The sequence below is a fragment of the Giraffa tippelskirchi genome, chromosome 13, assembly GCF_054371585.1.
Source record: "Giraffa tippelskirchi isolate mGirTip1 chromosome 13, T2T-mGirTip1v1.2.pri, whole genome shotgun sequence".
NCBI classification, from domain to species: Eukaryota; Metazoa; Chordata; class Mammalia; order Artiodactyla; family Giraffidae; genus Giraffa; species Giraffa tippelskirchi.
In genome coordinates this window covers 103,646,036-103,673,044 of record NC_137287.1, presented here as the reverse complement: position 1 = coordinate 103,673,044, position 27,009 = coordinate 103,646,036, and the positions used below count along the sequence as shown (strand labels likewise).

General features: G+C 46.6%; 1 protein-coding gene across 6 annotated transcripts; it reads right to left on the bottom strand.

The window, feature by feature from the left end:
- Positions 1 to 2,132: 2,132 nt before the first annotated feature.
- POFUT1 (protein O-fucosyltransferase 1) lies at positions 2,133 to 26,991 on the bottom strand. Of its 6 annotated transcripts, XR_014073794.1 has the most exons (10): positions 26,740 to 26,991; positions 25,018 to 25,139; positions 20,403 to 20,585; positions 19,137 to 19,249; positions 12,168 to 12,237; positions 11,175 to 11,367; positions 9,526 to 9,768; positions 5,918 to 6,152; positions 4,647 to 4,783; positions 2,642 to 2,864 (listed from the first exon to the last, which is right to left on the bottom strand). XR_014073794.1 is itself a non-coding variant. In XM_081559592.1 (8 exons), exons 1-8 carry the CDS (start codon positions 26,870 to 26,872, stop codon positions 6,127 to 6,129), a joined length of 1,083 nt encoding a protein of 360 aa, XP_081415718.1. In that variant the 5' UTR covers positions 26,873 to 26,991; the 3' UTR covers positions 2,133 to 6,126. The 6 variants fall into 6 exon arrangements, 4 of the variants coding, with proteins under 4 accessions (XP_081415718.1, XP_081415715.1, XP_081415717.1 ...); XR_014073793.1 differs by lacking the exon at positions 12,168 to 12,237 and having other exon boundaries at positions 2,133 to 2,864; positions 4,647 to 6,152; XM_081559592.1 differs by having other exon boundaries at positions 2,133 to 6,152.
- Between the last annotated feature and the right edge of the window lie 18 nt (positions 26,992 to 27,009).

Here is a 27,009-nt window from a genome sequence, read left to right as displayed (position 1 = left end):
ATTCCACATGCCGCAACTAAGAGTCCACATGTCATAACTAGAGATCCTGAATGCCTCAGCTAAGACCGGACACAGCCAAATAAGTAAAGGAAGAATACCCGACACAGCCAAATAAGGAAGAATTTTTTTTTAAATAAAGCTGGCTGTTCATGTACCATTTGCTACAATGGTGCTATTAGATTTTTTTAAAAAAGGTAAAGGTGAGTGAGGGTTTCCTAACCTTGATCTTCATAATTCACAACACATCATTTACTTAGTATTTTTCTCTAAATCATTTTTTGTAACCTAAATAAGTTACTTAAAAGGAAACGTTAAATCACATCTGTCATTGAAAACATACAAATGCAAAATATCCCCAAAATAAATATACTGAAAGCAAAACAGGGTTACTAAATTCTGGCTAGCTAATGTCTGACTCCCAGTCTGCCCCGTTAGCAGGATGGATTAGCAGGTGGTAGAGTAGTTAACGACTGGCACTAAACTGAGAATTTCTCTTTGACATTGTTAACAGGACCGAAGAATTGCTGAAAAGAATCCTCTCCTTCTGCTAGTGCCCTGGACCTCCTAAACAATCTTGTATTCTGTTAAGAGAAAAAGTGGGAAATAGCCCCACTCTGCAGAGAATGAATGTGTCACCAGTTTTTTTTAGAGGTGGATCTTCAAAGAGGGATGGGGTGTCCTCCTAGGCTTCCCTCTTCCCACTGGGGTGGGCTGAGTCATCGAGTGTGGGGAAGGAGTGAGTTTATAGGAAATGCCTTTTGTTCTTTCCCTTCCTGCTCTTTACCTGGTTGGGCTTGGCGTCCTGGGCTGATGATCCATAAAGGATTAGCTGTAAAAACAAAACAAACCTGCTTGTCCTTAAATAATGTTATTTCAAGGCAAAGGTCCCAACCTTGAAATAAATAGGGTTTCAAGCAAGAATCTGAATTAATTCTGACAACATAATCCAGAGAGCAAGATTTGCCTTCAGGTTTTTTTCTGTTAACCCCACTGAGGACAAAGAGAAAACAGAGGGAAAGGATCTTTATTTCCGAGCCAGGGAAGAATTATTATTATTATCATTAAGCTTCTTTGAAGTGAACAGAACATGGAAATGAGAGCTCAGCTTTCTTTTACCCTGTATCCCATTTCTCCTTCCTGTCCATTCTCCTCCATGCTTTTGGAGGGTCTGTGATGTATCAGGACAGCATTTCCCAGCTTTGGTTCCTTTGAACACAAGTTTCTCCATTTCTGCCTAATCCACAACCCTCTCTACTGGTAGTTACTTAATTTTCAAAAAGTGTAACTCTCATTGTTTTGCTTATGTAAGTTTGAAACAATGAACTAAAACAATGAACTCCATTAAATCAAGGGCTGTATATAATATTTCCCCCAGTGCAAAATAAAGAGAAAAAAAAGTCAATGTTACAAAACAAACTGAGCATGACAGGGGACCTCGCAGAGCCACACCACTGACTATGCTTGGTGGAATTTTCAAGACGTGCCAGGCCTCAGGGAAGGCCCTCCATGAGTGCCTGCTGGCTGGCTGACCACAGTGCATCACCCCCACGACCTTCTGATCAGTGGTGTTCAAGTTTTAGCTCCTGGAGGACTTGTTAAAAGATCACTGGGCTGCATCTGCAGAGATTCTGATTCAGCAGGTCCAGAGTGGGGCCTAGGAGTCTGTAGTTCAAACAAGTTGCCCCAGGGGATGTTGACATTGCAGGTCCAAGGACTACAATTTAAGTAGGTCTTAGGCTACTGGGCATCAAAATCACTTGAAGGTGCATCTTAAGATGCAGATTCCTGGGCACTACATACCAGACATTCTGATTCCTCAGGCTTAGGTGGATCCCTGGAATCTGCCATATTAACCAGCTCTCCAAGGATCCTCCGGAGACCACCATTAGCATCTGGAACTCGGAGGTGAGTGACCCACATCAAGGTCACTCTGCAAGTCAGGGACAACTTCTCCTTGTTGCTTGGGCCCTAGACCTCAGCGCATTGTGGACTTCCTCTTCCCTCCTAATTCCACTGCAGTATGTCAGCAAACCCTGCTGCCTCTTCCTTCAAAACATATTTCAGATTTTCTTCAAAAGTCTCCAGTATGTGGACTTGGGAATGAGACAGTAAATGAAAAAAGACTGGTGAAATGCTGAGGATTGTTGAACCTGAGAGTTCATTTTATTACAATTTTCATGTATATCTGAATTTTTTCCAAAAGCCAGCTTTATTTTTTTAATTTTATTTTTTGGCTGCATCATGTAACTTGCAGGATTTTAGTTCCCCAACCAGGGACTGAACCCAGGTCCTCAGCAGTGAGACAGTGAAGTCCTAACTAATGGACTGCCAGGGAATTCCCAAAAAGTAGCTTTTATTTTTAAGTCTTATCTAACAAATCCACTTCTAGGAATTTATCTTAATAAAAATGTTAGATAACAGAAAAAAAAAGTTACAAATAAAAATATTTTCCAAATAATAATAGTGAAAAACTGGGACTATACTAAGTTCTCATAATAAAACAACAATAAACTATGAGACATAATAAACTATGGGACACCCCTCAGTGGAATTTTATATCGTTAAAAACACTTATTCAGACCATGTACCAACATGGAAAACATGATACACTATAAAGTAAAAAAACCAGGACATTAAATTGTATATACTACGTGATTAAAACTATGTAAAGATTTACATTTTTAAAAAAGATTGAAACTTGAAGTCATTTCATATATCCAGAGTCTGACCAGTTTCCACCACAATCAATGCCACGACCTCTGCCTGAGCCCAATCGTTTCTCTTGCGGGCATCCCTGTGATACCTCTATCTTGGTCTCCCTGCTTCTACTCTTCCTCCTTCCCATCTCCTCTCCACATGGCAGCCTACAAAAAATGTAAATCAGACCATGACTCTCCTTAGTTCAGACCCCACAGGCTTCCCACATTTCTCCAAATAAAAGCCAAGGCTTGATCTTAACCAGGCTGTAGGACGGGTCATGTCACCTGCTCTCATCTACCCTGTTCCCTGCCTCACTTCTGCCACTCCAGTCTCACTGATCTCCTTGCTAGTTTTCATTCCAGCTTCAGGACCTTTGCACTTGCTGTTGCGCTGCCTCCAAAACTCTGAACGAGCATACCCCCCTCCACAACAGCTCTTTAGAGAGGCTTTCCCTGAGCTCATCTAAACCAGCACTGCTCCCCCTCTGCACCCACCATGCCTTTTTAGTTTTCTTATAGCACTTAACACCTCCCACGATACATCTGCTTATTATGCCTTCTATTTATTAGAATGCAAATTCCTTGAGAACAAAGAATTTATGTCTGATCCTCTGCTAAATCCCTAGTACCCAGCACAGAGCCTGGCACCTGGTCAATAAACACCTGTTGAATGAAAGCATGTTGAATTAAGTAACCACCCAAGAAAACTCTAAGTTTCAGGTGGGCTTTCTCTTTCCTGGGGGATCCTCCTTTTCTGAAAGCTCCTGGCAGTGGCAGACCCACGGCTGGAGCCCACTGGGGACAAAAGGCGGCTGACCATCTCTCCATTCAAGGTCTCCACGGCACACACACAGAGTAAACTGGGTCTTGTGAACCGGAGGAGCAGAGCAGGCTGGCTAACAGCACTGGCCCTTGGAGGTCAAATCTGGGCTGACCACTACCAGTTGTGGCCCTGAGGAAACTGAGAATTTTCCGAGGGTTAATCCTGCCTTGTGCAGAAAGAGTAAGTTTCTACTTCCCAGGGCTAAGGTGGGGGTTAAACCAGGGAACATCCATAAAATACTTAGCAAGCACAGTGGCCGGCAGAGAGGAGGCGTGTGACCAGAGGCAGTCACACTAACCAACAGCCACGTATGCGCCTTTGTCTCCTTCAAGTTTACAATGGGGCCTTATACTCCCTTTATCTGACTGGGGCCATTCAACAACCCCGTCGTCTGTTTTATCACCCTTTTATAGGTGGGGAAACTGGGTCAAAGGAATAAAGTGCTCGCCTACAAAACACACCGAATCGGACTACAGCTCTAGCGCCCTCACCTCCAGAAACACAAGCTATTATGACTGCCGACGCTCATCAAGAGGATTTGGGCAGCCTGTTTGAGCCCCAGACTCTCAAGTGTGTGCAGCAAATGACATCGGTCAGAGAGCCACACCTTCTCAACCGCCCAATGGAGGCAGGGGCTCCCATGTCCCTCAGTGAGGATCATGAACAAGTCTGAGCAGATAAACTATCTCTGAGTCTACCCAGGATTTAAAATATTTTCCCCAGAGGGGAAATACAAATGCCCTTTCTGTATTAAAAGTTTGACAGCAGCTCTAAGCAGCAAATGCCATCTTCGCTGTTTGAGATCCTTGTCGCCCTGCAGCCTCTGATCCAGTATGCCCTGAATAAAAAGGCATCTCTTCCCAAAGGCTACCCACGGGACACAGCTGTGTGGAGCTCTGGGACTGGCTTTCATCCGAGTCTCCTCCACTTTCCCAGGACTGAAGGCCAAGGGAGGTCACATGGTGGGGAAGTAATCAGCAGGTAACAGACATGAATTTTAGAACCACCCAAGAGAACTGTAAGCTTCAGGTGGGCTTTCTGTTTCTTGCAATTCTCCCTCCCTGAAGGCTCCTGGCAGTGGCAAACCCATAGGTAGAGCCCAATGCGGACAAAACATCACTGACCGTTTCTCCATCTGAGGCCTCCATGGTGCACACACAGAGTAAACCGGGTCTTGTGAACCAGAGGAGCAGAGCAGGCTGGCCAATAGCACTGGCCTTTGGAGGTCAAATCTGGGCTGACCACTGCTGGCCGTGTGACCCTGAGGAAATCGAGAATTTCCTCAAGACCGAAAAATCACAGGGTCTCGGGGGTCATGGATTTTTACCAGTACAGCATCTGAGAGACAAAGAACTCACAACTGTAACACTTTAGGCCTCATGGGCTTGGCTGAGACTATACTGGATGGGATGGAGTAGACAACCCCAGGAATGCAATGCGATGGCTCCTGGGTACTGAGCATCTTCCATCTGGTCAGGGCCTTAGTGACCACTCCCCTGTGAGGATACAGTCGGAAGGCTCCCGCTGCAGGAGGAAGGCTGGGAGGACAGGCCCTGGAGACCAATTTAATGACCAAGTTCTACAACCAGGCCCTCTGGGACAGGAGATAACAGAGACCTCAAAAGGATCCTGCCAGGCCAGCAAGCCCTGGCCCTGGTGATGTGTTATGAAACCCCGATGGTGCCAGGTTTGGGGCAAGCCACCAACTACCAAGAGACTCTGAGAGCAACACCGTGAAAGCCTGGCTTGATGGCGGGTGTTCCCTGCTGGGAATGAGCCGTGTGAGCAGCACTTAGCCATCTGAGCGCGTACTGACAGCACTGTGGTCGATAACTTTGTGCATAGTGTTTACGACAGAGAAGACTGTTTGTGCCCCAAACCCTGGAAATGGCCTAGGAAGTGGGGGTTGACAGTGGCTCAGGCCAGGCAGTGGGGATGAGCCTGAGGGCCACTTTGGGGGATCATGTGGTAAAGCGGTCAATACACTCACCCACCCCTAGCCTTTTCCACATTCTTTTAAGGTCACTTTAGGTACCTACGTTAATGAACTTCACTGATTTTTTTTTACGATAAGGGAGAGTTCTAGAGGAGTCATGATCTTGTATCAAAACTATAAAAATCTGTCTTTTTCTATATATAAAATCTCTCTGAAGAGAATTGAGCATCTCAGCCTCCTCAGAGCAGGGCAGACCAAAAGACTACTTTGCTGGTGTGAGAAATTCCCAGGAGAAGCAGCAGGGAGCACATGAGAAAGGGAGATGTCTGGCCACTAGGAGTTTGGAAGTCCCGTGTCCTGGGAGATGGACTGTCTTCCTCCTCCAGGAAGTCCCTGGTACTTTTCTCTGTTCTCTGATCTTTGGGGAATCAACCCTGGGAGTGCCTCTAGCTGCCAGACCTGGCTGGAGGGAACAGCTTAGACTGGTGGTGTGCTTCAGCTAGGATTAGAACTCATCCCGCAGTTGAGGGGGCCTGTCCATGCCGAAGAAGGAGGATGGTCTCCCATGGAGGTCCCGTTCCCGCTTCACGAAGGCAGTGAAGGAGGAGACACAGTTGCCAATAAAGTGGTCAGCTTGGCCGAGGATATACAGGTCGATCTGGGCCACCTCAGGCTTCAGACTCACCACCTTCACCTGCAGGAGGAAGGGCAGGGCGATTTAGCCAGGGTTCAGGACAAAGTGGCTGGATCCGTCATGGCCTGCAGCCACCCCTCACCTTTGTTCTCTGTGCTGAAGTCACAGACAGAAGGAGGCGTACAAAGGGTCAACATGTAGGGCTGGGGTGCCTGAGAGAAGTGCTGCCTAGCAGATGGTGACCCGAACCCTCAGCTCCACACACACACCACTTGTTCCCACTCTGCCTTTGCTCATTGGTGTCTTCTGCCAGGAATGCCTTTTCCCATCCATCGCAGTCCTGACCATTCTCTCAAGGCTCAGTTCAAGGTCTGACTTTTTCATAAAGCCCTCGCCTCAGGAGCTTGGCTTCTCCAACCAAACCACGATCTGACCAAAGAGCACCCCACCCACCAGGTTCTGCTGCCTGGATGTCTCTGAGACTAAAGTCCTGTCCAATCTATCCTTGAGATAGTCCTCAAAGGTGAACCTTTCTCTTGATGGATTACCACTCCCTGGCTGGTCACCATAATTTTTTCTTCTACTGGTCTGCTTACCAAAGGAAAATTGAAAGTGAAAGCTGCTCAGTCATGTCCAACTCTTTGTGACCCCATGAACTATCCAGTCCATGGAATTCTCCAGTCCAGAATACTGGAGTGGGTGGCCTTTCCCTTCTCCTGGGGAATCTTCCCAACCCAGAGATCAAACCCAGGTCTCCCGCATTGCAGGTGGATTTTTTACCAGCTGAGCCATAAGGGAAGCCCAAGAATACTGGAGTGAGTAGCCTATCCCTTCTCCAGCGAATCTTCCCGACACAAGAATCAAACCCGGGTCTCATTCACTGCAGGCAGATTCTTTACCAACTGAGCTATCAGGGAAGCCCAGATACCGTAGGAAAGCAGCCAAAAAAACCTTTCACAGATTCCCCTACTCCCTATTCCTCCCTCTCTCTGTCCCAAGCTGAGCACCCTTAACTGGTGCCCTACTGCTCCGCAGAGAAAGACTACAAATCTTGAATGTGGCCAAAGGCCTGTTCAGCTGCCTCTCCACCTTGAGCTCCAGCCACTTTACACCAGGCTCCCTTCTATCTCAGGATCTTGACACATGCTCCTCTCTCTGTTAGGGGTGCTTGTCTCTTTGCCCGGTTAACTCCTACTTAACTCTCGCTCTGCAGCTCAAGTCTCATCTCCTTAAGAAAGCCCTCCTTGGCCCCCTCAGCCTAGTCCAGGTTCCTCTGCTCTGTACTTGCACAGAACCAAGTTCCTTTACTTTGTAGCACACATCTCCTTCGTGTGTAGCTTTCACTCAGTGATTCTCTGGTTAACACCCATTTCCTGTACCTGGCTGTGTTGGTTTGCTGGTCATTTCTGACGGGTGTCTGTCTCAATATGCATCTGGGGACTGGACAAGTGAGTGAATGAGCCCCCATACCCAAGCCTGGCCCTCTCCTGTGGCATACCTTATAAGTCTCTGCAAGTCTCTTTTCCTGAGTTTAGACTGTGAGCCCTAGACGGCAGCAGTACATCTTATTTATCAGTATCCCCGGCTCAGCACCGCCCCAGCTTAATGGATGAGCAAGACTTAGTTCACAAGAGAGGGTAGGCTGAGCCCATGAAAGGAGGTGAGGAGTGGAGAAGGGCAAGAACAGTGGCACAGGAACAGGAAATAGAAATGGCAAGAGGCTCAAGGTGTAACAAGTATACCAACTCTAAAAACTCACAAAAAACTCCCTGGGACTCTCCAAGTCCTTCCATTTAGTACAGAGGTAGTGGGTGTGGGCAGAGCTGGGGCTGAAAAGTGCTTTGCTGTCACACAGAGATTTCTGATGTAACAAAAATCATCATCTTGCTATTCAAATGGTAGCAGAAAAATAATACCAGCTTAATCATGGCCAAAATCCCCTGAACAATTCCGCCCACGCCCTGAAACTTACCCACTCTGTGTCATGCCCACTAAAATTAGCGCTGAGACCTCCTGGGTAAATTCTATCCTTTCTTGGGACTTTGGTTTCCTCAGTTTTAAAATGCAGAGGTTGGGTCAGAGGTGCTCCAAGGTCTCCAGCTCTGATACTCTTCTATAAAGTGGGTGGGTGGGGACCAGAATGCTGTGACTTGGCACTTCCTCTACAAGGTACTTCCTCAACAAGCCCATAAAAGAGGGAAAGAGAGCCCCTCGACATAAAGCCAAGGGCACCCACTGTTAGAAAGCAGATGCCTGTCTTTTAAGGTCTGCACAAGCATTTAGGGGCTTTATGCACTCCAAAGTCTTACTAAATGTTCACTATTAACTCCACCGTTTTACCAATACATAATTACTTATTACCTATTCTTCACTTACACAGTACCAAGCGTGTTCTACTATTTACTCCTATGCCAAACCCCTACTATTCACCCCTTCCTTAAGCATTTACGAAGCACAAAAGAGCCTTTCCTGTATTCACCAGCCACCTACTTCTACTATCAATGACAGCTAACTTTATCAAGAACTTATTTTGTACCAGTGGTCAAAGAACAGGGACAGCCTTTGACCTCAGCTACCTTGTTCTTCTCTGGAGAAGGGAATGGCAATCCATTCCAGTATTCTTGCCTGGAGAACCCCATGGATAGAGGAGCCCGGCGGGCTGCAGTCCATGGGGTGCAAAGAGTTGGACATGACTGAGCAACTAACGCAACGCAACAACGCAAGTTTTAGCTTCTTCTTATTTGATCTTCACAGTTATCCCACGGGATAGAACTACTCTCAGTCCCATTTTATTGATGAGGAAACAGAAGCACAGAGAGGTGAAGTAACTTGTGCAAGGCTGCACAGGGAGGAGAGCCCAAGACCCTACGCTCCACAGTCCATGCTCTTAATCCCTCTGTGGCACAGGACCGCCCCCCCCGCCAACCCCCATCCCCCAGGGCCCACTCAACATCCTTAATCACTAAACATTTACCAAGAGCCTACCATGTGTCAGGCACTGTCCTAGCCACTGGTGAGGGCAAGGCGGGGTCTCATCCCTGGAGAAGGTCAAAGTATCAGGCTAGACTCCAAAGAACAGAACAGTGAGTCTACCCTGGATCTTGCCTTCAAGGAGCCACAGCTCCTGGGAAGAAATAAGACATGTTTCTACACGAGTCTCACAGTCTAGATGTCTCAGGAGGAGAAGTGATGAAGTGCTGTGACAGCTCCCAGTAGGGATCCAGCAGCAACAGGAGTGGAGGGAAGCCTGCAGAACCCCGGCGGAGGTGTCTGAGCTGGGTTTAAAGAAGGGCAGGAACTAGAGAACAAGATGTTCAAGCAAAAGCCTGGCAGTGGGGGAACATGAAGCATGAGGTGGGAGCGGAGGGAGCACCTTGGCGCTTCCTGTGATTCCCTTCCGGCTGCTCTCTCTCCAGGCCCACACCCCATGTACCTTCCCTTTGAAGAGCTGCTGGATCTCGGGCAGGTAACTCTCTGAGTCGGTGGCGATGTAGACTGACTGGGCGTTCAGCGCCGTCACCCAGAGCTTCAGGGCGCGCCTGATTTCCTTCAGGTCGGGGAGGCACATGGTCATGGTCAGCGGGGCGGCGGTGTGGCGGCTGTAGCCCACACACTGTGGGGAGGCCATGAAGTGGGCGCCGGCAGTCCCATCTTTCAGCATGGCACACGCGTTTTTCTGTGGGGCAGGTGGGGACAGAGCTATAGACAGCCACTGCCCACAACCCCAGAAGTAAGAGCCCAGGAAAGGGAAAAAGGCAGGCGATGTAAGAGTGCAACTTTTTTTTTTTTTTAAACCACTGAGGAAAAGGGAAATGTATCAACAGTTAACAGTGCTTATTTCTGGTAAGGGATATTGGCTTTTCACAATTTTTTTTTTCTTGGTCTTACTGCATTATCTGGGACTTCCAGCAGAATTCTGAACTGTGGTGGTGATAATGGGCAGCCTCATCTGATTTCTGACTTCAGTGGAAACACTTCTGATAGCCCCAAGAAGTGCATGTTTGCTGTGGGTTTCGGAGAGATAGCCATTATCAAGCTAAGGTGGGCCTCTTGTATTCCCGGTTGGTTACGAGTTGTTTTTCTTCTTTTTTTAAATCATAAATGAGTGTTGACTTTTTACCAAGTGCTTTCTTGGCTGCCACTGAGATGACTATATGATTTTTCTTCTTTGGGCATTAATATAATAAATTTCACTGCATCACTGGGATAAATTTTACTTGTTTGTGTTGCGTGTTCTTTAATATGCTACTGGATTTTACTTGGTAATATTTTACTTAGGATCTAGGCAGCTATGTTCACTAGTGAGAATGGACTCTACTTTCCTGAGTTGACCTTTTAATGAGTTTGGTATTAGCATTATGCTAGATTAAAAAAAAAAAAAAAGCAGCTTATATTTTCTTATGTCCTAGGAGAGTACAGGTCCTGGCTCCTTTTCTTCGTGGAGGAGCAAGAAGGGGGTCGTGTGGATGTGACTGCTTCCTCAAATGCCACTGAATGAGTTTTGATCTAATTTCCATACTTCTGAGTATTTTTCAAGTTTCCGTTAATGAGTATTTCTCACATACACATATATACATATCTTCTTACGTAAACTAAGGAGATTGTCTGTATTGCTTTGGTTATTTTCACAGGGAGGATAACCTGATGAGGTTTCTGCACACTTAAGCAACTGCCGAATTTGGAGGATGATATCTTCTTTTCTTGGGAGCCCCACCCAACCTCCAGAGCTTGTTTTTCAATAAGGAGTCGACTGGCTAAACACTGAACTGGGGCAGAAGACTGTGGGCTCTCTCTGGCTTGCTGCCTGACTCAGAGCCTAGCTTGATACCTCAGTTTACCCATCTGTGAAATGAGGAAAAAAGGGCAACTGTTAAAAATGAGAACTACCAAGCAAGCACTCTGAAGACACATTTCAGATGTGTCCATGGTGGGACTGTGGGTCATAGCCCCATCAACTTGGCCGAGTGAGGTCTCTTTGCCCTGGCTAGGACTTGGTGCAATGGGTTCAGCGTTCAATGTCACAGACATGGGCCCTGCTCATGGATACGTCCAACCCAGCCATGAGATGAAAGGGGAAGTTACCCAGTCGGAGCCAATGCGCAGGTGAATGCCCACATAGGGCCGGATGAGGTGGGCGCGGATCTGGGCCTCCCCTGTCCTCACCATCTCGTCTGACCACACCATGTACTTCTGGAGAGGCCTGTGCTCCTCCAGGACAGGGAACTGGGCAGGGGCACCAGGCAGGGCAAGCACTGGATGTTCCTCTGGAGAAAATCTAGGCAGCAGACAAAATGAGAAGTCAGACGGAGGACACACAGAGAGTCTGGCTGCCACCCCCACGGGAAAAAGGATGGCGTTGCACCACGTCCCAGAGACCCTGCAGAGGGGCCCCTGTAACATGCAAGAAGCACGAGAGGTTGTGAAACACCAACGGGCTGATAAGAGACCTTGGCGGTGGCAACAGCCACAATGTGCAATACTGTCCCGCCACGAGGAATTTACAACCTTCTTTGCTTGTTTAACAATTAAAAATTTACAGTAGAGCATTCCAGCCCTTTGTATGTCATGCTGGCTTCCAATCTGTGGTGCAGTAATTCACTCCAGGGTGGGGTGTCTAGACTGAGTCTCTGCCCTTTTACCCACACGGTGGGATTAGGAAGTGCAGCTGCTAACAGATCACACTCACAGGGAGCGTGTACAGTGGATGAGATCATTCAGTCAACACTTAACACATATCTACTGATTGCCTACCAAGTGCTGAGGCCCAGAGGAGAGTAAGACAGGCATGATCCCTGCTTTCATGAAAGCACCAGAGGTCTGAAGATGGCCCTATCATTCCCTGTCCCTTGTTCACAGTGCATCTTGTAATTATTTCACCCGTCTTTTCTGCTGGACTCAGGCTTCTGAAGGCAGTATCTCTGTGTGCCTGGAACAGTGTCTAGATACACATAAGAGCTCAGCAAAGATTTGTTGATTGAATGAGTGAAGAGCAAACCTGTGTCTTCTCATTAGCTAAGGCCAGACTATATTCCAGCAACACAAGATGCCCCACTGTTCCATAAACTTGCAAAGTACTTTCCAACTCCAGATCTCCGCAGACTTCTCCACCTGGTATGCCTTCCCTCTGCCAGTCAGAATCCTTTCCCTAAAATTATGAAATAGGTATAGTCACTCTGGAAAACAGTCTGGCAGTTTTTTATAAAACTAGACAAGCAATTACCATATGACCCAGCAACTGTATGCTTGGGCATTTATCCCAGAGAAACGGAAACCTCTATTGACACATGAACTAGTATGTGAATGTTCACAGCAGCTTTATTCATAATAGTTAAAAACTGGAAACAATTCAGATGTCGTTCAACAAGTGACTTGTTGAACAAACTGCAGAACAAACCCACACCACAGAACACTACTGCAATAAGAAGGAACCAGCTGTTGATAGAGGGAACAACTTGGACGGATCTCAAGGGAATCCTGAGTGGAAAAAAGTCAATATTAAAAGGTCACACACTGAATGATTCTATTATATAACATTTGTGAAATGACAAAGTAGAGAAAAAAGAAATGGAGATGGGATTAGTGGCCACCAGGGACTAGGCTGTGTGTGTGTGTGTGTGTGTGTGTGTGTGTGTGTGTGTGTGTGTGTGTGTGTGTGTGTGTGTGTGTGTGTGTGTGTGTGTGTGTGTGTGTACCTCTGTGATGTTAGAACTGTTCGGTATCTTGACTGTGGTAATGGATACATGAACATACACACATGATAAAACTGAATAAAACTAAATATACACACACAGAGAAGTAATTTCAAGTAAAACTGGGGAAATCTGAATAAGATGGATTGATTGTACCAATGTCAACATCCTGGTTGTGATACTGTACTCTAGTTTCACAAAATGTTACCACTGGGGAGAACTGGGTAAAGGGCACTTGGGATTTCTCTGTATTATTAATATTTCTTACAAGTGCACATGAACCTACAGTTACCTCAATAAAAATTTTAGTGAAAAATCACTAAATATTTCAGAGCATGCAGGAAAAGAGAAAATAATTTTTAACAGTCCTCATACCTGTGACCCAAATTAGCAAATATTAATACTTTACTTTGTTTCAGATTTTTAAAAATATACACCTAAATAAAAGCTCTATCCTATGGTCTCTTTCCCTCTTCTTCCTCTTTCCAGAAGATACTGTGGTTTTATGAACGGTTGCACTTTCACTATTTGTATAAAAAGGTATTATCCTGTGTGCTGTGTACACAGTGCAACGGTGAAAGTATGCATTATAGCGCCAGACGACCTTGTTCTAATGTTGGCTATGTCACTAACTTGGGCAGGTGACTAAAACCATTCTGTGCCTCAGTTTTCTTATCTGTACAATAGAGCTGATAACAGTTCCCACTTCAGAGGGCTGTTGAGAAGATCAAATGGATTAATACAAGCAAAGCATTTAGAACAGTGCTTGGCATGTAGAAAGCTCTCACAAAATTCTGACTCTCACCATCTCCATCATTGTCATCATACTGCATGTAATGTATTACAACTTTTTTTTTTTAGTTGTGAATGAGCTAATAATTTTTTAATTTTAGTTGGGGGCTAATTACTTTACAATATTGTAGTGGGTTTTGCCATACATTGACATGAATCAGCCATGGGTTTACATGTGTTTCCCATCCTGAATGCCCCTCCCACCTCCCTCCCCATCCCATCCCTCTGGGTCATCCCATTGCCCCAGCCCTGAGCATTTGTCTCATGCATCGAACCTGGAATGGTGTTCTATTTCACATATGATAATATACATGTTTCAATGCTATTCTCTCAGAACATCCCACCCTCACCTTCTCCCTCAGAGTCCATAAGACTGTTCTATGCATCTGTGTCTCTTATTCTGTCTCGCATATAGGGTTATCATTACCATCTTTCAAATTCCATATATATGCATTAGTATACTGTATTGGTGTTTTTCTTTCTGGCTTACTTCACTCTGTATAATGGGCTCCAGTTTCATCCATCTCAATAGAACTGATTCAAACGTATTCTTTTTAATGGCTGAGTAATATTCCATTGTGTATATGTACCACAGCTTCCTTATCCATTCGTCTGCTGATGGACAACTTTTAAAAAATTTAACTCTCTGTTGTAGAGATTTGGCCATGTTGATGGTGTGGATCATGTGATCATGTTAACGTCTCCTGAAGTTTTCCATCTGCATGAAGAAATCAGTTTCTCTATCTAGTCCCCTCCTGCTGGTCAGTGAGGCCGTTCCAATCCTTCCCCCATGCGAAAGAGCTGCAATGGATGGGCCACTCTTTATTCACACCTGACCAAACACCACAAACACTTCCAAACTTCCAAGACCAGTTGCCACACCCAAGCCTCAGCTCCTGGGAGTGGGCTCCCTCCCACTTCTCCTTTGCTGCTTCCTGCACAATGATGTGCTCAGTAACCACCTTCCCTGTCCACTGACATGAGGCTAGACCCCGAGTACTTTCATTCACGGTGAAGGCCACACACACGAGTGCAAGCCCTGTGCCAAGGAAGCAATGACCAAGTGTTCATCCACAGCCTGGCTCTATCCAACAACACTGGTCTTGTCAGAGTTTAATTTTGTATGTACATACATGGGACAGGCAGTGTTCCAGTTACGTTCTGTACATTAACTCATTTGAGTCTCTTAAGAGCCCCCATGAGGCAAGTACTGCCGTTATTCTCACTTCACAGATAAGGAAACTGAGACACAGAATGGTTAAGTAGCATGCCCATGGTCACACAGCTAGGAAGTGCCAGAGCAGGGAGTTGAATCCAGGCAGTCTCCTCCAGAGCCTTTGTTTTTAACTATTGTACCTCACTCCCAGCTCCCCCACCCGGTCAATAAGTCCCTCAAAAGGTGAATCTGTCGCTTATTCTGATTCCCAGTCTCAGTGCAGGCCTCAACACATAGTAGGTACAATGAATATACTTGGAATGAATGAATGGCCAGGAATCTCACAGAAAGACCAAATCAGGTAGTCAGGGGTTAAAGGAAGAAGTGAACAGTAACTGAGTACCTACTACGGGCCAGGCCCTTAAGTGACTTTCAGAGGCCACCTTAAAGGACTTCAAATGAAAAAGTTGTGACTTCCCAGGGGGCTGGAACATTAGGATAAAACCAGGACCTCTGCCCTCCTTGACCTCCTAGAAAGAATCTGCTGCTGACCCTTGGTGAATTCCAAGTCTGGAATATGTACCCCCTTTACCTGGATCTGGATCAGCTCACATAGCCGTCCTGGTTGGATCTGGATGCGACATCCTTACTGACAATGCCAAGCAGTGAGAAGCCAAATTGATGCGCTCCTTTACTCTCAATGAGGATACTGGTGTTTGGAGTCAAAGTGGGGAATGAGGGTCTTGTTTGGAAAAAAAGCTTGACTAGCTCCATCTGTTCACATCCCTGGCTGGTGACCCTAAGTCAGGCCCTGAGCCTGGTAGCTATCCAGCTGAATAAGGTACACTTTCCTACTGTGGGGAGCAGTGAGCCTCTGGGGTGTTTTACCATTACACTGACTCTACTGAGACACCCCTACCAAGCTGAGGTTTCTCCATGCACAGCACCCACGTGTGTGCCCAACAGACACCAGTGAATGGACATTGTGCAGGGTACAGAGGATGCAGGTACATGAACAAGGCAGAGTCTAGCTCTTGGTTGTGGCATGAAGAACTGCCTTTCTCTGCAGCTCTTCATGCCTGGCTTCTTCTCATCCTTCAGGTTTCAGCCCTGCCAATTGCATGTCATCTGTTTATATCCACTCAGGAAGGCTGCAGCCAGGGAGAATGATAAGCCACATGTTCAAATACCTGTTGCCTTCATGCCAAGAGAATGGTTCAGCCTGATGATTCACAGCCTTCCAAGAGTGAAAGTGCAATAAATAATAAATGTCTATTGAATTAAACCTCCATCAGGGTATTCACAGATTCAGAACAAGCAGAGATGGAAAGATCCTCAGTGGGGAATCACTTGGTGGGGAAGAAATAACTCTTATTCTCTTCTTCTAGAACCCAAGTTTCAAGCTGGACACACAGAAGCCCAAAATACATTTCTCAGTACTTCTTGGGGCTAGGTATGGCTGCACATCTAAGTACTGGCCAATGAGTTGGTGTAAGCAAGCTGTAAGACAGGCTCCTTAGAAAAGTGAGGAGGGGCCCGTCTTCTGCCCCTTTTGTCCCTCCAGCTGCCTGGGGTTTCATCAGTTATCTTGACACATGAGGTGACACTAAGGATAAAAGCCGGTAATGGGACAGCTAAGCAGAGATGGGAGCCTAATTCCTAGACACAAGGGAGCTGCCATGAGCCCTGGGTTGCAGTCCTTTTTTACATAAGAAAACAATAAACCTTTGTCTTGCTAGTCTGCTGTTATTTGGCGGTTTCTCTTACAGGTATCTAATTTAAACCTGGTACACCCAGACCTGTGACCACCGAAACTTTTAGCTGATATACAAGAGGGTTACTGATTGGTAGTGGGAGAGGGGAACTGAACAGCTCCAACTTGGCCCTGCCATGGCACTACAAGCACTTCTCCACAACTCTAAAATTCCAAGAACAGTTTGAAAATGACTGATCTTAGAACATTTCTGGTGGTGGAGTGGCTAGGACTCTTTGTTTCCAATGCAAGGGGCCCAGGTTCAATACCTGGTCAGGGAACTAGATCCCTCATGCTGCAACTAAAGATCCCACGTACGCATGCACACATGCTCAGTCATGTCTGACTCTGTGTGACCTCATGGACTGTAGTCCACCAGGTTCCTCTATCCATGGGGATTCTCCAGGCAAGAATACTGGAGTGGGTTGCCACTTCTTTCTCCAGGGGATCTTCCCAACCCAGGGATTGAACCTGAGTCTCCTGCAGTGCACGTAGATTCTTTACCACTGAGCCTCCAGGGAAGCCCATAAAGATCCTGCATGCTGCAACTAAAACACAGTGCAGCCAAATAAATGAATATATTTTAAAAACTAAAAACAAATAAAAAAACAAATGTTATCTTACTAATTGTTTAAAAAAGAAAGAAAATGATCAATCTTGCTCAATCCCTTCATTTTATAGATTGAGCACTGTGGCCTGAGAAGGGAAGCAACCTGCAGTTACCCAGTGAGCAGGGAAGCATCTGACTCTTGCCAGTGCTGTTCCCCCGACACCCATACTCCTGCAATGGAAGGACAACTTCCGACAGCAGGAAAGTATACCTAAAAAGTCGGCTCAAAGGCAAAAGCTTACCCAAGCCCTTACATAATTCCTACAACTCAACAACTCAAACAAGACCATGTGGCGGCCATGAACAAGTGTTTCAGTAACACTGTCCGACTGATGCATCCATGTAGCACTGTCCCTTCTCCAACCAGGATTGTGCGTTTTTCGGCTTTTTGGAATTTGCTTTTAGAAGTGGTGTCATTTTTCCCCCCTAGCATTTTAGAAGCAAATCTCCATCCTCTGAGGACAGTTTGCCTTCCGGCAATAGCTCTGGGTTCATTCAGAGCTGAATGGGGAGGACCAAGCAGGTAATTAAATGGAAATCAACAATTTCCTATGCAGGATCAACTATGAGGGGCGTAAGACTCTGCCAGGATTGAGTCTCCTTAGTAGCTCATGAACTAGCTCTGAATGCAAGTCCCAAATAGGAACTAGGAGCTGTTTAAGGCACAGCTCTTTTCTCCATAGTGATGAAGAACGGGTGCTCTGGAGTCAGGTGGCCTGGGTTCAAATCACAGCTCTGCCGCATCAAGCTCAGGCAAGTGATTTCACTTCTCTCTGCCTCAATTTCCTTATCTGTGCAGCAGAGATGACAATAACACTTGTGTCACAGACTTGTGACTGTATTAAATGAGCTATTACCTTGGAAGACTCAGGTAGAGAAGACTTAGGACAGCAACTGGCACACAGTAGGCACTAAATAAATATTAGTTTTTATTAGCTATGAAAGCCTTACACACAGACCCCAGCTGCCCACTCAACAGCTGCATTACTTTGGGCAAGTTATTTAAATAACCTCACTGATCTCAGTTTCCTTACCAGTCAAATGGAAATTGATCATAATACCCACTTCATGAAATATCTCAAAGGCTTAAATAAAATAAAGCATGTGAGTAACAGTGAAAGGTACAACGGACTGGCCCTCTACTACGTGTCATGTGATATATACACTAGGAGGCAGATACCATAATGCTCCTTCCATTAAACCAAGGAGGAAGCTCAGGTCAGACAGCTTGACCAGCTCACTGAGGGTTATCTGAGAAAGAAAGGGCTGCATGAGAGCTCAGGGCTGTCTAATGGTAAATCAGTCTTCCTTTGCCTTGCTGGGACTACACAAGAATTCATAAGCCCCTCACGGCTCCTAACCCAGGTCTGACGTCTAAGCCCCTACTCTTTCTGGCCACGCTATAGCATCAATGGCAAGTGTACTATGTTAGTGTCATCATTTTATCTAGACTGTAGGCAGCTGAAGGCTGAGACTGGGTCTTCCACATTTTTATGTATCACCTCTGGCCTTTGAGCACTATGTCTCATACGTGACAGACGCTCTATAAATATTTCACAGCCTGTGCCTATGCCCTGCTAACCTATTTTTTTTTTTAAATAGGGCTTACTGGAACGCAATTAATAAAGCACATCCAATTATTATCAGGATGACATCATTTCTCAGTCTGCACCTGAAGCTGTTCTTCTCTAGAAGAGGCTTCCAATTTTCACCTTGTGAAGAGGAAGGTAACAGGGGAGTGATTCTCACGCCTCAAGGAGGAAATTGAGATGCATGTGACTGCACAATATTCTTTTTATGACATCCTTTATCGGCTGATAAACTCTTGCTCAACCTCGTGGCAGGTCAACGTCCCACCGTGTCAGGCGTTGAGATGGGAACAGATCACATAGGATCCCAAGTTCAACAGACAGAACAGCCGCACCTTTGATCTCATACATCAGGGTGCAGGGTGTGGTAGAGGGAAGAGGACCAGGAAAGTGCTGAATGCCCGTGGGCCCCCCACTCCTCCCCTAATCCCAGCAACAATGCCCCCTCCACGTACCTTTGGATCCACTGGTCTTTGTAGGAGGCGCTGAAGGAAATGCCTGCAAAAAGCTCAGACTTGTTGAAATTCACATGAAACTGATCCCAAAATGGGCCAAAGGGGTTTCCTTCCTGGAGAAAGAGAGTGGCCAAATGCTTACTGGGCAGGAAGGAAAGCCAGGTGGGATTGGGGCCAAGGAACTGTGGATGGGGAAACCCTGTACTATCTGACTTGGTCTGAAATACTCTCATAGGATGGGACAGTAGGAATGTCACTTCATAATTCCTGGGCTGGGGGCTGAGGAGGGCGGCTCAGCCTCCAGGCTGGTTTTCAGCAGGAAATGTTCACCACAATATCTGAAGGAGTCTTTCCTGCTCACATGCCATATCCTGCCAATCCTGCAGCATTGGTGGGGGTCTGGGGAGGGAGCTGACCTTGGATTTGGGACCATGGACGAACAGCTCCAAGAGACTTTCAAGATCAGCTAATCCATGCTCTTATTTTCAAGATGGAAACCAGGGCCCAGACAGGGTAAGACACTGGCTCAAGCTCACAGAGCAAGTGAGGGCAATATTGGGGCTGAAAGCAAGGTTTCCTTTTTTCAAATTTCATGGCTTGTCCACCTACCCTCCCCAGACTTTAAACACTGAAAGACATATTGGGGATTGTCTTACTCCCAAAGTGCCAGAAATTTACAGACTTCTGATAAATATGACAGCCTCGCATTTACCTGCTGAGAGGCAAGAAAGTATACAAATTAGGAGGGTGGAAAATGGAGTCATTTTACCACAACTTATTTGCTGTATGATTTTGGGCAAAATATTGAACCTTTCCTTGTTGCACTCAGTGTCCTCTCTATAAAATGAGGATATTAATAGTACTTGCCTCATGAAACAGCTGAAGGACTGAATGGGATAATATGTGAAATGCTCTTAAAATGGTACCTAGCATGTTATAAGTGCTATGTGAGTACTAGTTATCATTACTCATGTGGTACTTTTCAGTTTACAAGCATTCTTACTCCTGGCCCTCATGATACTTTGTGAGCAAGACACAGCAGGGACTGGTGTCTTTATTTTGTAGGTAGAAATAAAGGCTCAAAGGAAGTAAAGCCCTCTGCCCAAAGTGACACTGCTGACAAATGCCAGAAGTGGGGCTCAAATCTCCATCTTTCTATTCCAGGCTCTTCTGGTGCCTTCCCCCACATATTGCTATCCTGCAGTGTCTCAGGGCCTAGAGGAACTGGAACAGGCAGAAAGGGCCCCCCTGACCCACGGGACCCACCTTCATGGGGCATGTCTTCTTATCAGGACTTCGCTGGGCTGCCACCTCAAAGCAGTATGCCACCCGCTTCTCAGGGGGCCAGTGGGTGGGTGCCAGCTTCTCCATGAAGTCCTCCAGGCTGACGACTCTATGGTAGGCCTGGAGGGGCTCCAGCTTGAAGTACTTCTGGTAGGACACATGGACCTGCAGGAAAAGTGGGGAAAAGGGAGGGGTGGAGGATCCTCCCTCAGTATCCTAGTGGCTGCTTCAAAGACATCCATTAAAACCATATACTCTAGGACTTCCCTGGTGGTGCAGTGGATAAGAACCCGCCTGCCAATGCAGGGGATATGGGTTCAATCCCTGGCCCAGGAAGATTCCACATGCCACAGAGCAACTAAGCTCTGTGTACCACTACTGACCCCACACTCTAGAGCCCCTGAGCCTCAATTACTGAAGCCTGTGCACTCCAGGGCCCAACAGCTGCAACTACTGAGCCTATGTGTCACAACTAATGAAGCCCTCACACCCTAGAGCTGCACACCACAGCCACTGAGCCTGTGTACTGCAATTACTGAAGCCTGTGCACCTAGAGCCTGTGCTCCGCAACAAGAGAAGCCACCGCAACGAGAAGCCCTGTGCACCGCAACTAAGAGTAGCCCCTGCTCGCCACAACAAGAGAAAGCCCAAACACAGCAACAAAGACCCAGGGCAACCAAAAATAAATACATTTTCTTTTATTAAAAAAAGAAAAATCCGTACACTCTATGACCCAGAGAGCTTAGACTTCATGTCAGTGACAAACTTTTGACAAAGGACACCAAGCTTAGACCAGAGGCTGGGAGAAAACATCTGTAAACTAAAGGACAAATAGTAATGTACCTCATGTTCAAAAATGCCTGCTGATTTGTAAGAAAGAAGACAAATGACACAAAAGAAAACGTGGGCAGGAAAGGATAGGAATGAGCAGCTCACAGCAAAGAGAACCCAAACAACTAATACACTCAAAAGATGTGCAGGCTCACTAGAATTAGGAAAAAGAAAATGACAATGACAACAAGACACCACTTCTTACCCAAGAGACCAACAAAAGTTTAAAAGCTTAACTCTGGGCTTCTCTGGTGGTCCAATGGTTAAGAGTCCACCTGTCAATGCAAGGGACATGGGTTTGATCCCCGATCCAGGAAGATCCAACATGCTGCGGACCAACTAAGCCCGTGTGCCACAACTACTGAGCTGGTGCTCTACAGCCTTGGAGCCGCAACTACTGAGCCCACATGTCGCAAATACTGAAGCTCTCACACCCTAGAGCCATGCTCTGCAACAAGAGAAGCCACTGTGACAAGATGCCTGCGCACCACATCCAACAGTAGCCCCCACTCCCTGCACGCAGCAATGAAGACACAGCGCAGCCAAAAATACATAAAATAAATAAATCTTTTAAAAAAGCTTAACTCTAATTATTGGAAAAGATAGAGCTGATAGTAGAGATATACATTTTAGAGCCACTATTTTGGAGTATAACCTCTTAGAGCATCTATTAATAATAGAATTTTAAATGCACCCTCTACCTCTAGGTATTTGCCCTAGACAAGTTCTTGCCCTTTGTACGAGGAGAGGGATAAAGGATGCTCAGTGCCATAATGGAAGCAGTACTGGAAAGAACTGGGAAGGAGTTCCACCAAAAGACACTAAGAAAAAAAAATAAGAAAGAAAAAAAAAAAAAAAAGACACTTAAGTCCATGATAGTGGTTGCCTCTGAGCGTGGGGGAGGAACTAGGAGTAGCCTTGAACCAAGATAGACTTTATCTTTTAACAACTTTATCTGTAACCTTTTGTGTCTTTTCTCAACAACAACAAAAGATGAAGCAAAGACAAGAAAATGTTAATGATTATCATTGCTAATGGTGACTACATGGATAGTGATTATATTAATCTCTGCATTTTTCAAGACTTAAGAAAATTTCTTGGAACACTATGAAATACACTTTAGACTTTATCCTATAGGTCAGAGTTTCCAAGCATGTTCTACCAGTTCAGGTGGGTAAAGGGTTCTGCAATAAAAAGGCTCCAGAAATAAACAGGCCTGAGAAATGCTACGTTAAGCAGGTTTCTTTATGACAGGACTTCTCAGGGCCTTTAATACGCTAACGTGCATTTTGAATCTCCAAATTTGGGGGGAATGAAGAACTGAGAACATAATTTCCCAAACTGACTTAACCACTGCATCAGTTCTACATAAGCCATTGGTGTTCCAACAAGCAGACTTTTGAGAACCTTACTTATTAGCAATGAGGTCACGCAAAGGATTTTAAGCAGAAATAATATGAGATCTGCCTTCCTGAAAGATCTCTCTGGTGACAGAAGAGAGAATGTCCTGATGGTAAGATTAGAGGAGGGAGAGAAAGATTAGGAGGCTACTGCGATGGTCCTTTTATTTGTTCAAGTATTCATTCAACATGAGTTGGAGGAGAATGGGGCAACAGAGGAAGAGATGGTCAGATAGCATCACTGACTCAATGGACAGGAGTTTCAGCAAACTCTGGGAGATAGTGAAAGACAGGGAAGCTTGGTGTGCTGCAGTCCATGGGGTTGCAAAGAGTCAGACACAACTTGGCAACAAAACAACAGTTCATTCAACATGTATTTTTGTTGTTTTGTTTCAACACGTATGTCTGAGCATCTCTCCTAACTCTGAGAGATTGGGAAGCATGGACAGGTTAGAAAATGTAAAGAAAGGGGAAGTACAGAGTAAAGGGAAGCGTTTAGGATGATGTCTAGGTTCCTGGCTTTGTATCCAGGTGAATGGAGGTAAACTAAGGCTGGAAATACAGGCAGGAACACAGGTTTGAGGGGAAAGTGCTGGCTCTATGGGTCATCCAAGCAGACTCAAGGGCTGAGGAGTTTGAAACACCGGGCCTGTGGTCAGAGAGTCAGGGCCATAGATAAATTTGGAAGGTACGTGGAGAATAATGAAAGCTGCAAGAGTCAACAGAAACTTAGAGCAAAGCAAATAATGGTAATAAAGCAACTAATATTTATTGAGTGCTGGATTAGCGCCAGGGGCTATACTCGTCATGTTTCATGGACTTGACCATCTCATTGTGAAAGGTAGGAATACAGCCATCCCTAGTTTACTTATGAAGAAACCCAGGCGGACAGAATCTAGATAACTCATCTGAGGTCACACAGCTAACAAGCGAACAGAAAGAGGAGACACACCAATATTTAAACAATGGGTGGGGAAAAAGGAGCCCTTGCTGCAGCACAAAGAGGAAAATGCAGAAAGGTCAGGCTAAAGCAGGAACAGGCTGTGTCTTAGAAGCCAGGGGAGTAAGGAAGTTCAAGGAGACAGGCTTGTGGGGCCTGGTGCCACCGGGAGGTCAGATGAGATAAGAGACTGAGAAATGACCCCTGGATTTGGCAATTCTGAGGTCTCTAGTGACCTTCTGTGAGAACAGTCCCATTGGGGAAGGAAAGTCCAACTGGAGTAGGTTGAGTAACCTGTAGAAAGCAAAAGGAGACTCCGAAAGACTCCTAGCTGAGAAGGCAAGGCAAGAGAAGGCAAGTGAACCAGAAGGAGATGAATGGGCCATGTCTGAACTGTAACAATAAATGCAAAGTCAGAGCATCAACTGCGCCCAGTTAGTGAGGACTCTCTACATCATAAGCACTTTACATTGATCGGCTCAGCTGATTCTAAGTGGGAGGGATACCACCATCACTAACTCACTGAGGGAAGGAGCAATAATTATTTCCAGCCTATTTTAAAGATGAGAAAACTGAGGCACAAGGAAGTCAAGTACCCTGACCAGGTTACACAGCTACTAAGTGGCCAACTCAGGCTGTGACCTCAGTACTCTGGCTTTTATCCTCTGTGAAAAATCTCTCTAAAAATGGCATACACAGGAAAAAATAAAAACTATGCAGAGAAAAGGCTGTAAGAAAGAAATATGGGTGTTTTGCACATAACTTTTTGAAGTTTATTAAGAACTTTCAAAGCTAATTCACTAAATATTAACTCAGTTCCCACTACCAGGCCCCTGGAGTTAAAATGTGAACAAAAACAGACATCAGGCCAGTGGAAGTCATAAAGAATATGCAAGAAATTAAGACGATGCTGGACTTCTCATTCTAAGGGACCTGCTGATGAGGTGGGAGGTGGTGCTAGAGTCAGACTCCTCTAGTTTGTGACCTTGGACATGTTATTAACTAACTTGTGCCTCAGTTTCTCCCTCATAACTGATAATAGCACCCATCACCTGTGACCAATGGGTGGGACCAGACAAGGCTGGAAATGGGGTCTGGAGCTTCCAGTCACAGGCTCTGGAGTCACACAGACATGGGCTTGAATTCCAGCTCTGCTTGTGTGAGTGTGTTAAGATATCTAGCCTCTCTAAACCTGTTTCTTAATAGAAATGTGATGAGAGGGAAAAGAACTAATCCTCATGCAGTGCTCAGAAAGCAGGTGCTGAATGAATGTTAGCGAGTTAGCCAGGGAGGACAGTTCTGGGTGGTGAATATGGCAAACTCAGGGGGATGGGAGATAAAGCCTATAGAAGGACTTGGAGTTAAGCAGAGGTGAGCATGACTAGGGAAAGGTAGACAAGGGCCAACACAGGCAGGAGGTACTCACATTGGTGAAAGGAGGCTTGTGATGCTGGTACTCAATCCAAGGAGGTACAGCTAGGGTGCGGTTCAACAGCTTCGCAAATGCCAGGGAGCCCAAGAAATGATCAGCCTGGTTCCCAAAGCGCCCTGGATGGTATATTGCAGGTGAAGTGAGGACTGGGGCGTTGAGGGCTTGGGGTATGCAAGGTTCAGAAAGGATGCGGAGCCAGGGATGGGGCGGACCAGGATACCAAGGAGAGCCAGGGGAGCTGGCAGCATGGGACCAAGTCTGGACTCCTGGGTCTGATGGTCAAGGCCCTTCAGGCCCTGCCTCTTCTGCCTCAGTCATTCCAGGTTCTTGCTGTTTCCCAAACATGCTCTGTACTTCCCATCCCATCCCCACCCCCATGTCTTCACTCTTGCTGTTCCATCAGCCAGGGGTGCCCTTCTATTTCCTCCCCTCTGTACACGAAGGGGTAACTCCAATGCCTCACCCACTGGGATCTTTTCATGACCCCTCTGGCATATTCAGTCCCCATCCTCTGTCTCCCACCTTGGATGAGCTACTTGTGGTTCTTCCATTCTTCCTAGAATGTCCTTTCCCATTTCCTGGCCTTTGGCCCTTTCCTCAGCCTGTGAATGCCTCAGGGGCAAGGGCCCTATCTGATTGTATCTGTCTTCCCCAGCATGGCATCCATTCATTCATTCCACAAAGACTGTTAAGAGGCAACAATATGTCACTATCTCTGCTACTGCTGGGACACAGGAATGAGCATGCAAGCCAAGGTCTCTGCCTTCAAGGCATTCGCAGTCCCAGTAGGGTGACAGTAAAGATAAACAAATATGTTCAGTGATGGAGAAAATTGATGAGATTATTTGGGCTGAGGTCACTGAAGTCCTTTCTGGCAACACTTTTAAGCTGTGGCCTGAGGATGGGAAGCCGTTGGTCTGGCACAGAGGCAAGAGGAGGGTGTTCCCAGCTGAGGGAACAGCGCAGGCTGCAAGACCGAGCCTGTGTAAGGAACAGAAAGGGATAACTGCGCCTGCAACTGGAACATCTGGGGAGAAGGGTGTGGTGGAGATGATGCGCAGAGGGACAGATCATCATGGTCAGGAGACTGGAGCGTTTTAGGAAGGAGTGACTTTAAAATGACACTCCACTACCCCCATTTGAACTGCACCCCTCTACCAGCTTTTAGATTCTCCCTTACCCTGCTCTATTTTAATTTTCCCATAGCACTTACTCGCCTCTAAGATATTATGCAATTACTTACTCTTTATGCCTATCTTTTATGGTCTGTTTTTATCGACTAAAATGAAGGCTCTACAAGGGCATAGAGCTTTCTGTCTTATCACCACCGTATCCCTAGAGCAGAGAACAGGGCTGGGCACCCAGTAGGTGCCTTATAAACATGTATTGAATGAATCGCCCAGAGCCAGCGCTGGGTCAGTGACATCAAGCCCTACCCCACTAACTCCATTTACTGGACTCGGGGCTGGCTCAGGCTTTGCACAAGACACGTCGTAACCTCTCCCGGCCTCGGTTTTCTCATCTGCCAAATGGAAGGCTGGACAGAGAAGCCTCTCAGTGTCCTTGCCACAGGGGCAGAAAGTCGAGCAGCAGGCCCTGCCCGGCGCTGGAGTCCGTTCCCGGACTGTCAAGGCGTCTCTGGGCGCCTCTGAGGAGTGGCTTCTCCTTTCCGGGCCTCAGTTTCCCCACTTGGACAGAAGGCTGGGGAGGCCTTACCCATGCATGGGCAGTAGAGCAGGTAACCGGCCGGATCCCAGGAGCCCACGGGCAGCCCCGGGAGCGGCAGAAGCAGCAGCAGGAGAGACACACGCGGTGGCAAGAGCGACGGTGCCCACGCGGCGGCGCCCATAGCGGCTCCAAAGCCAGAGCGCGCTGCGGCGCGGAGTCTGGGAGGGAAGGAAGAGCGCAAGCGTCCGCCCCGCTCCCGGCGATCCCCGCGTGCCGCCCGCGCGCCGCCGCGGCCGCTCTAGCCGGCGGGCGGGCGGG

What these genes read in the sequence shown, in the direction of transcription:
- POFUT1 (XM_081559589.1), bottom strand. Translation starts at nt 26,872, where the DNA reads ATGGGCGCCGCCGCGTGGGCACCGTCGCTCTTGCCACCGCGTGTGTCT. An exon ending in ACAAGCCTCCTTTCACCAAT is followed by an intron (nt 20,586 to 25,017) that starts GTGAGTACCTCC and finishes CTTTTCCTGCAG; the next exon opens with GTCCATGTGTCCTACCAGAA. An exon ending in AGCAGCTCTTCAAAGGGAAG is followed by an intron (nt 6,153 to 9,525) that starts GTACATGGGGTG and finishes TTCCTCCTGCAG; the next exon opens with GTGAAGGTGGTGAGTCTGAA.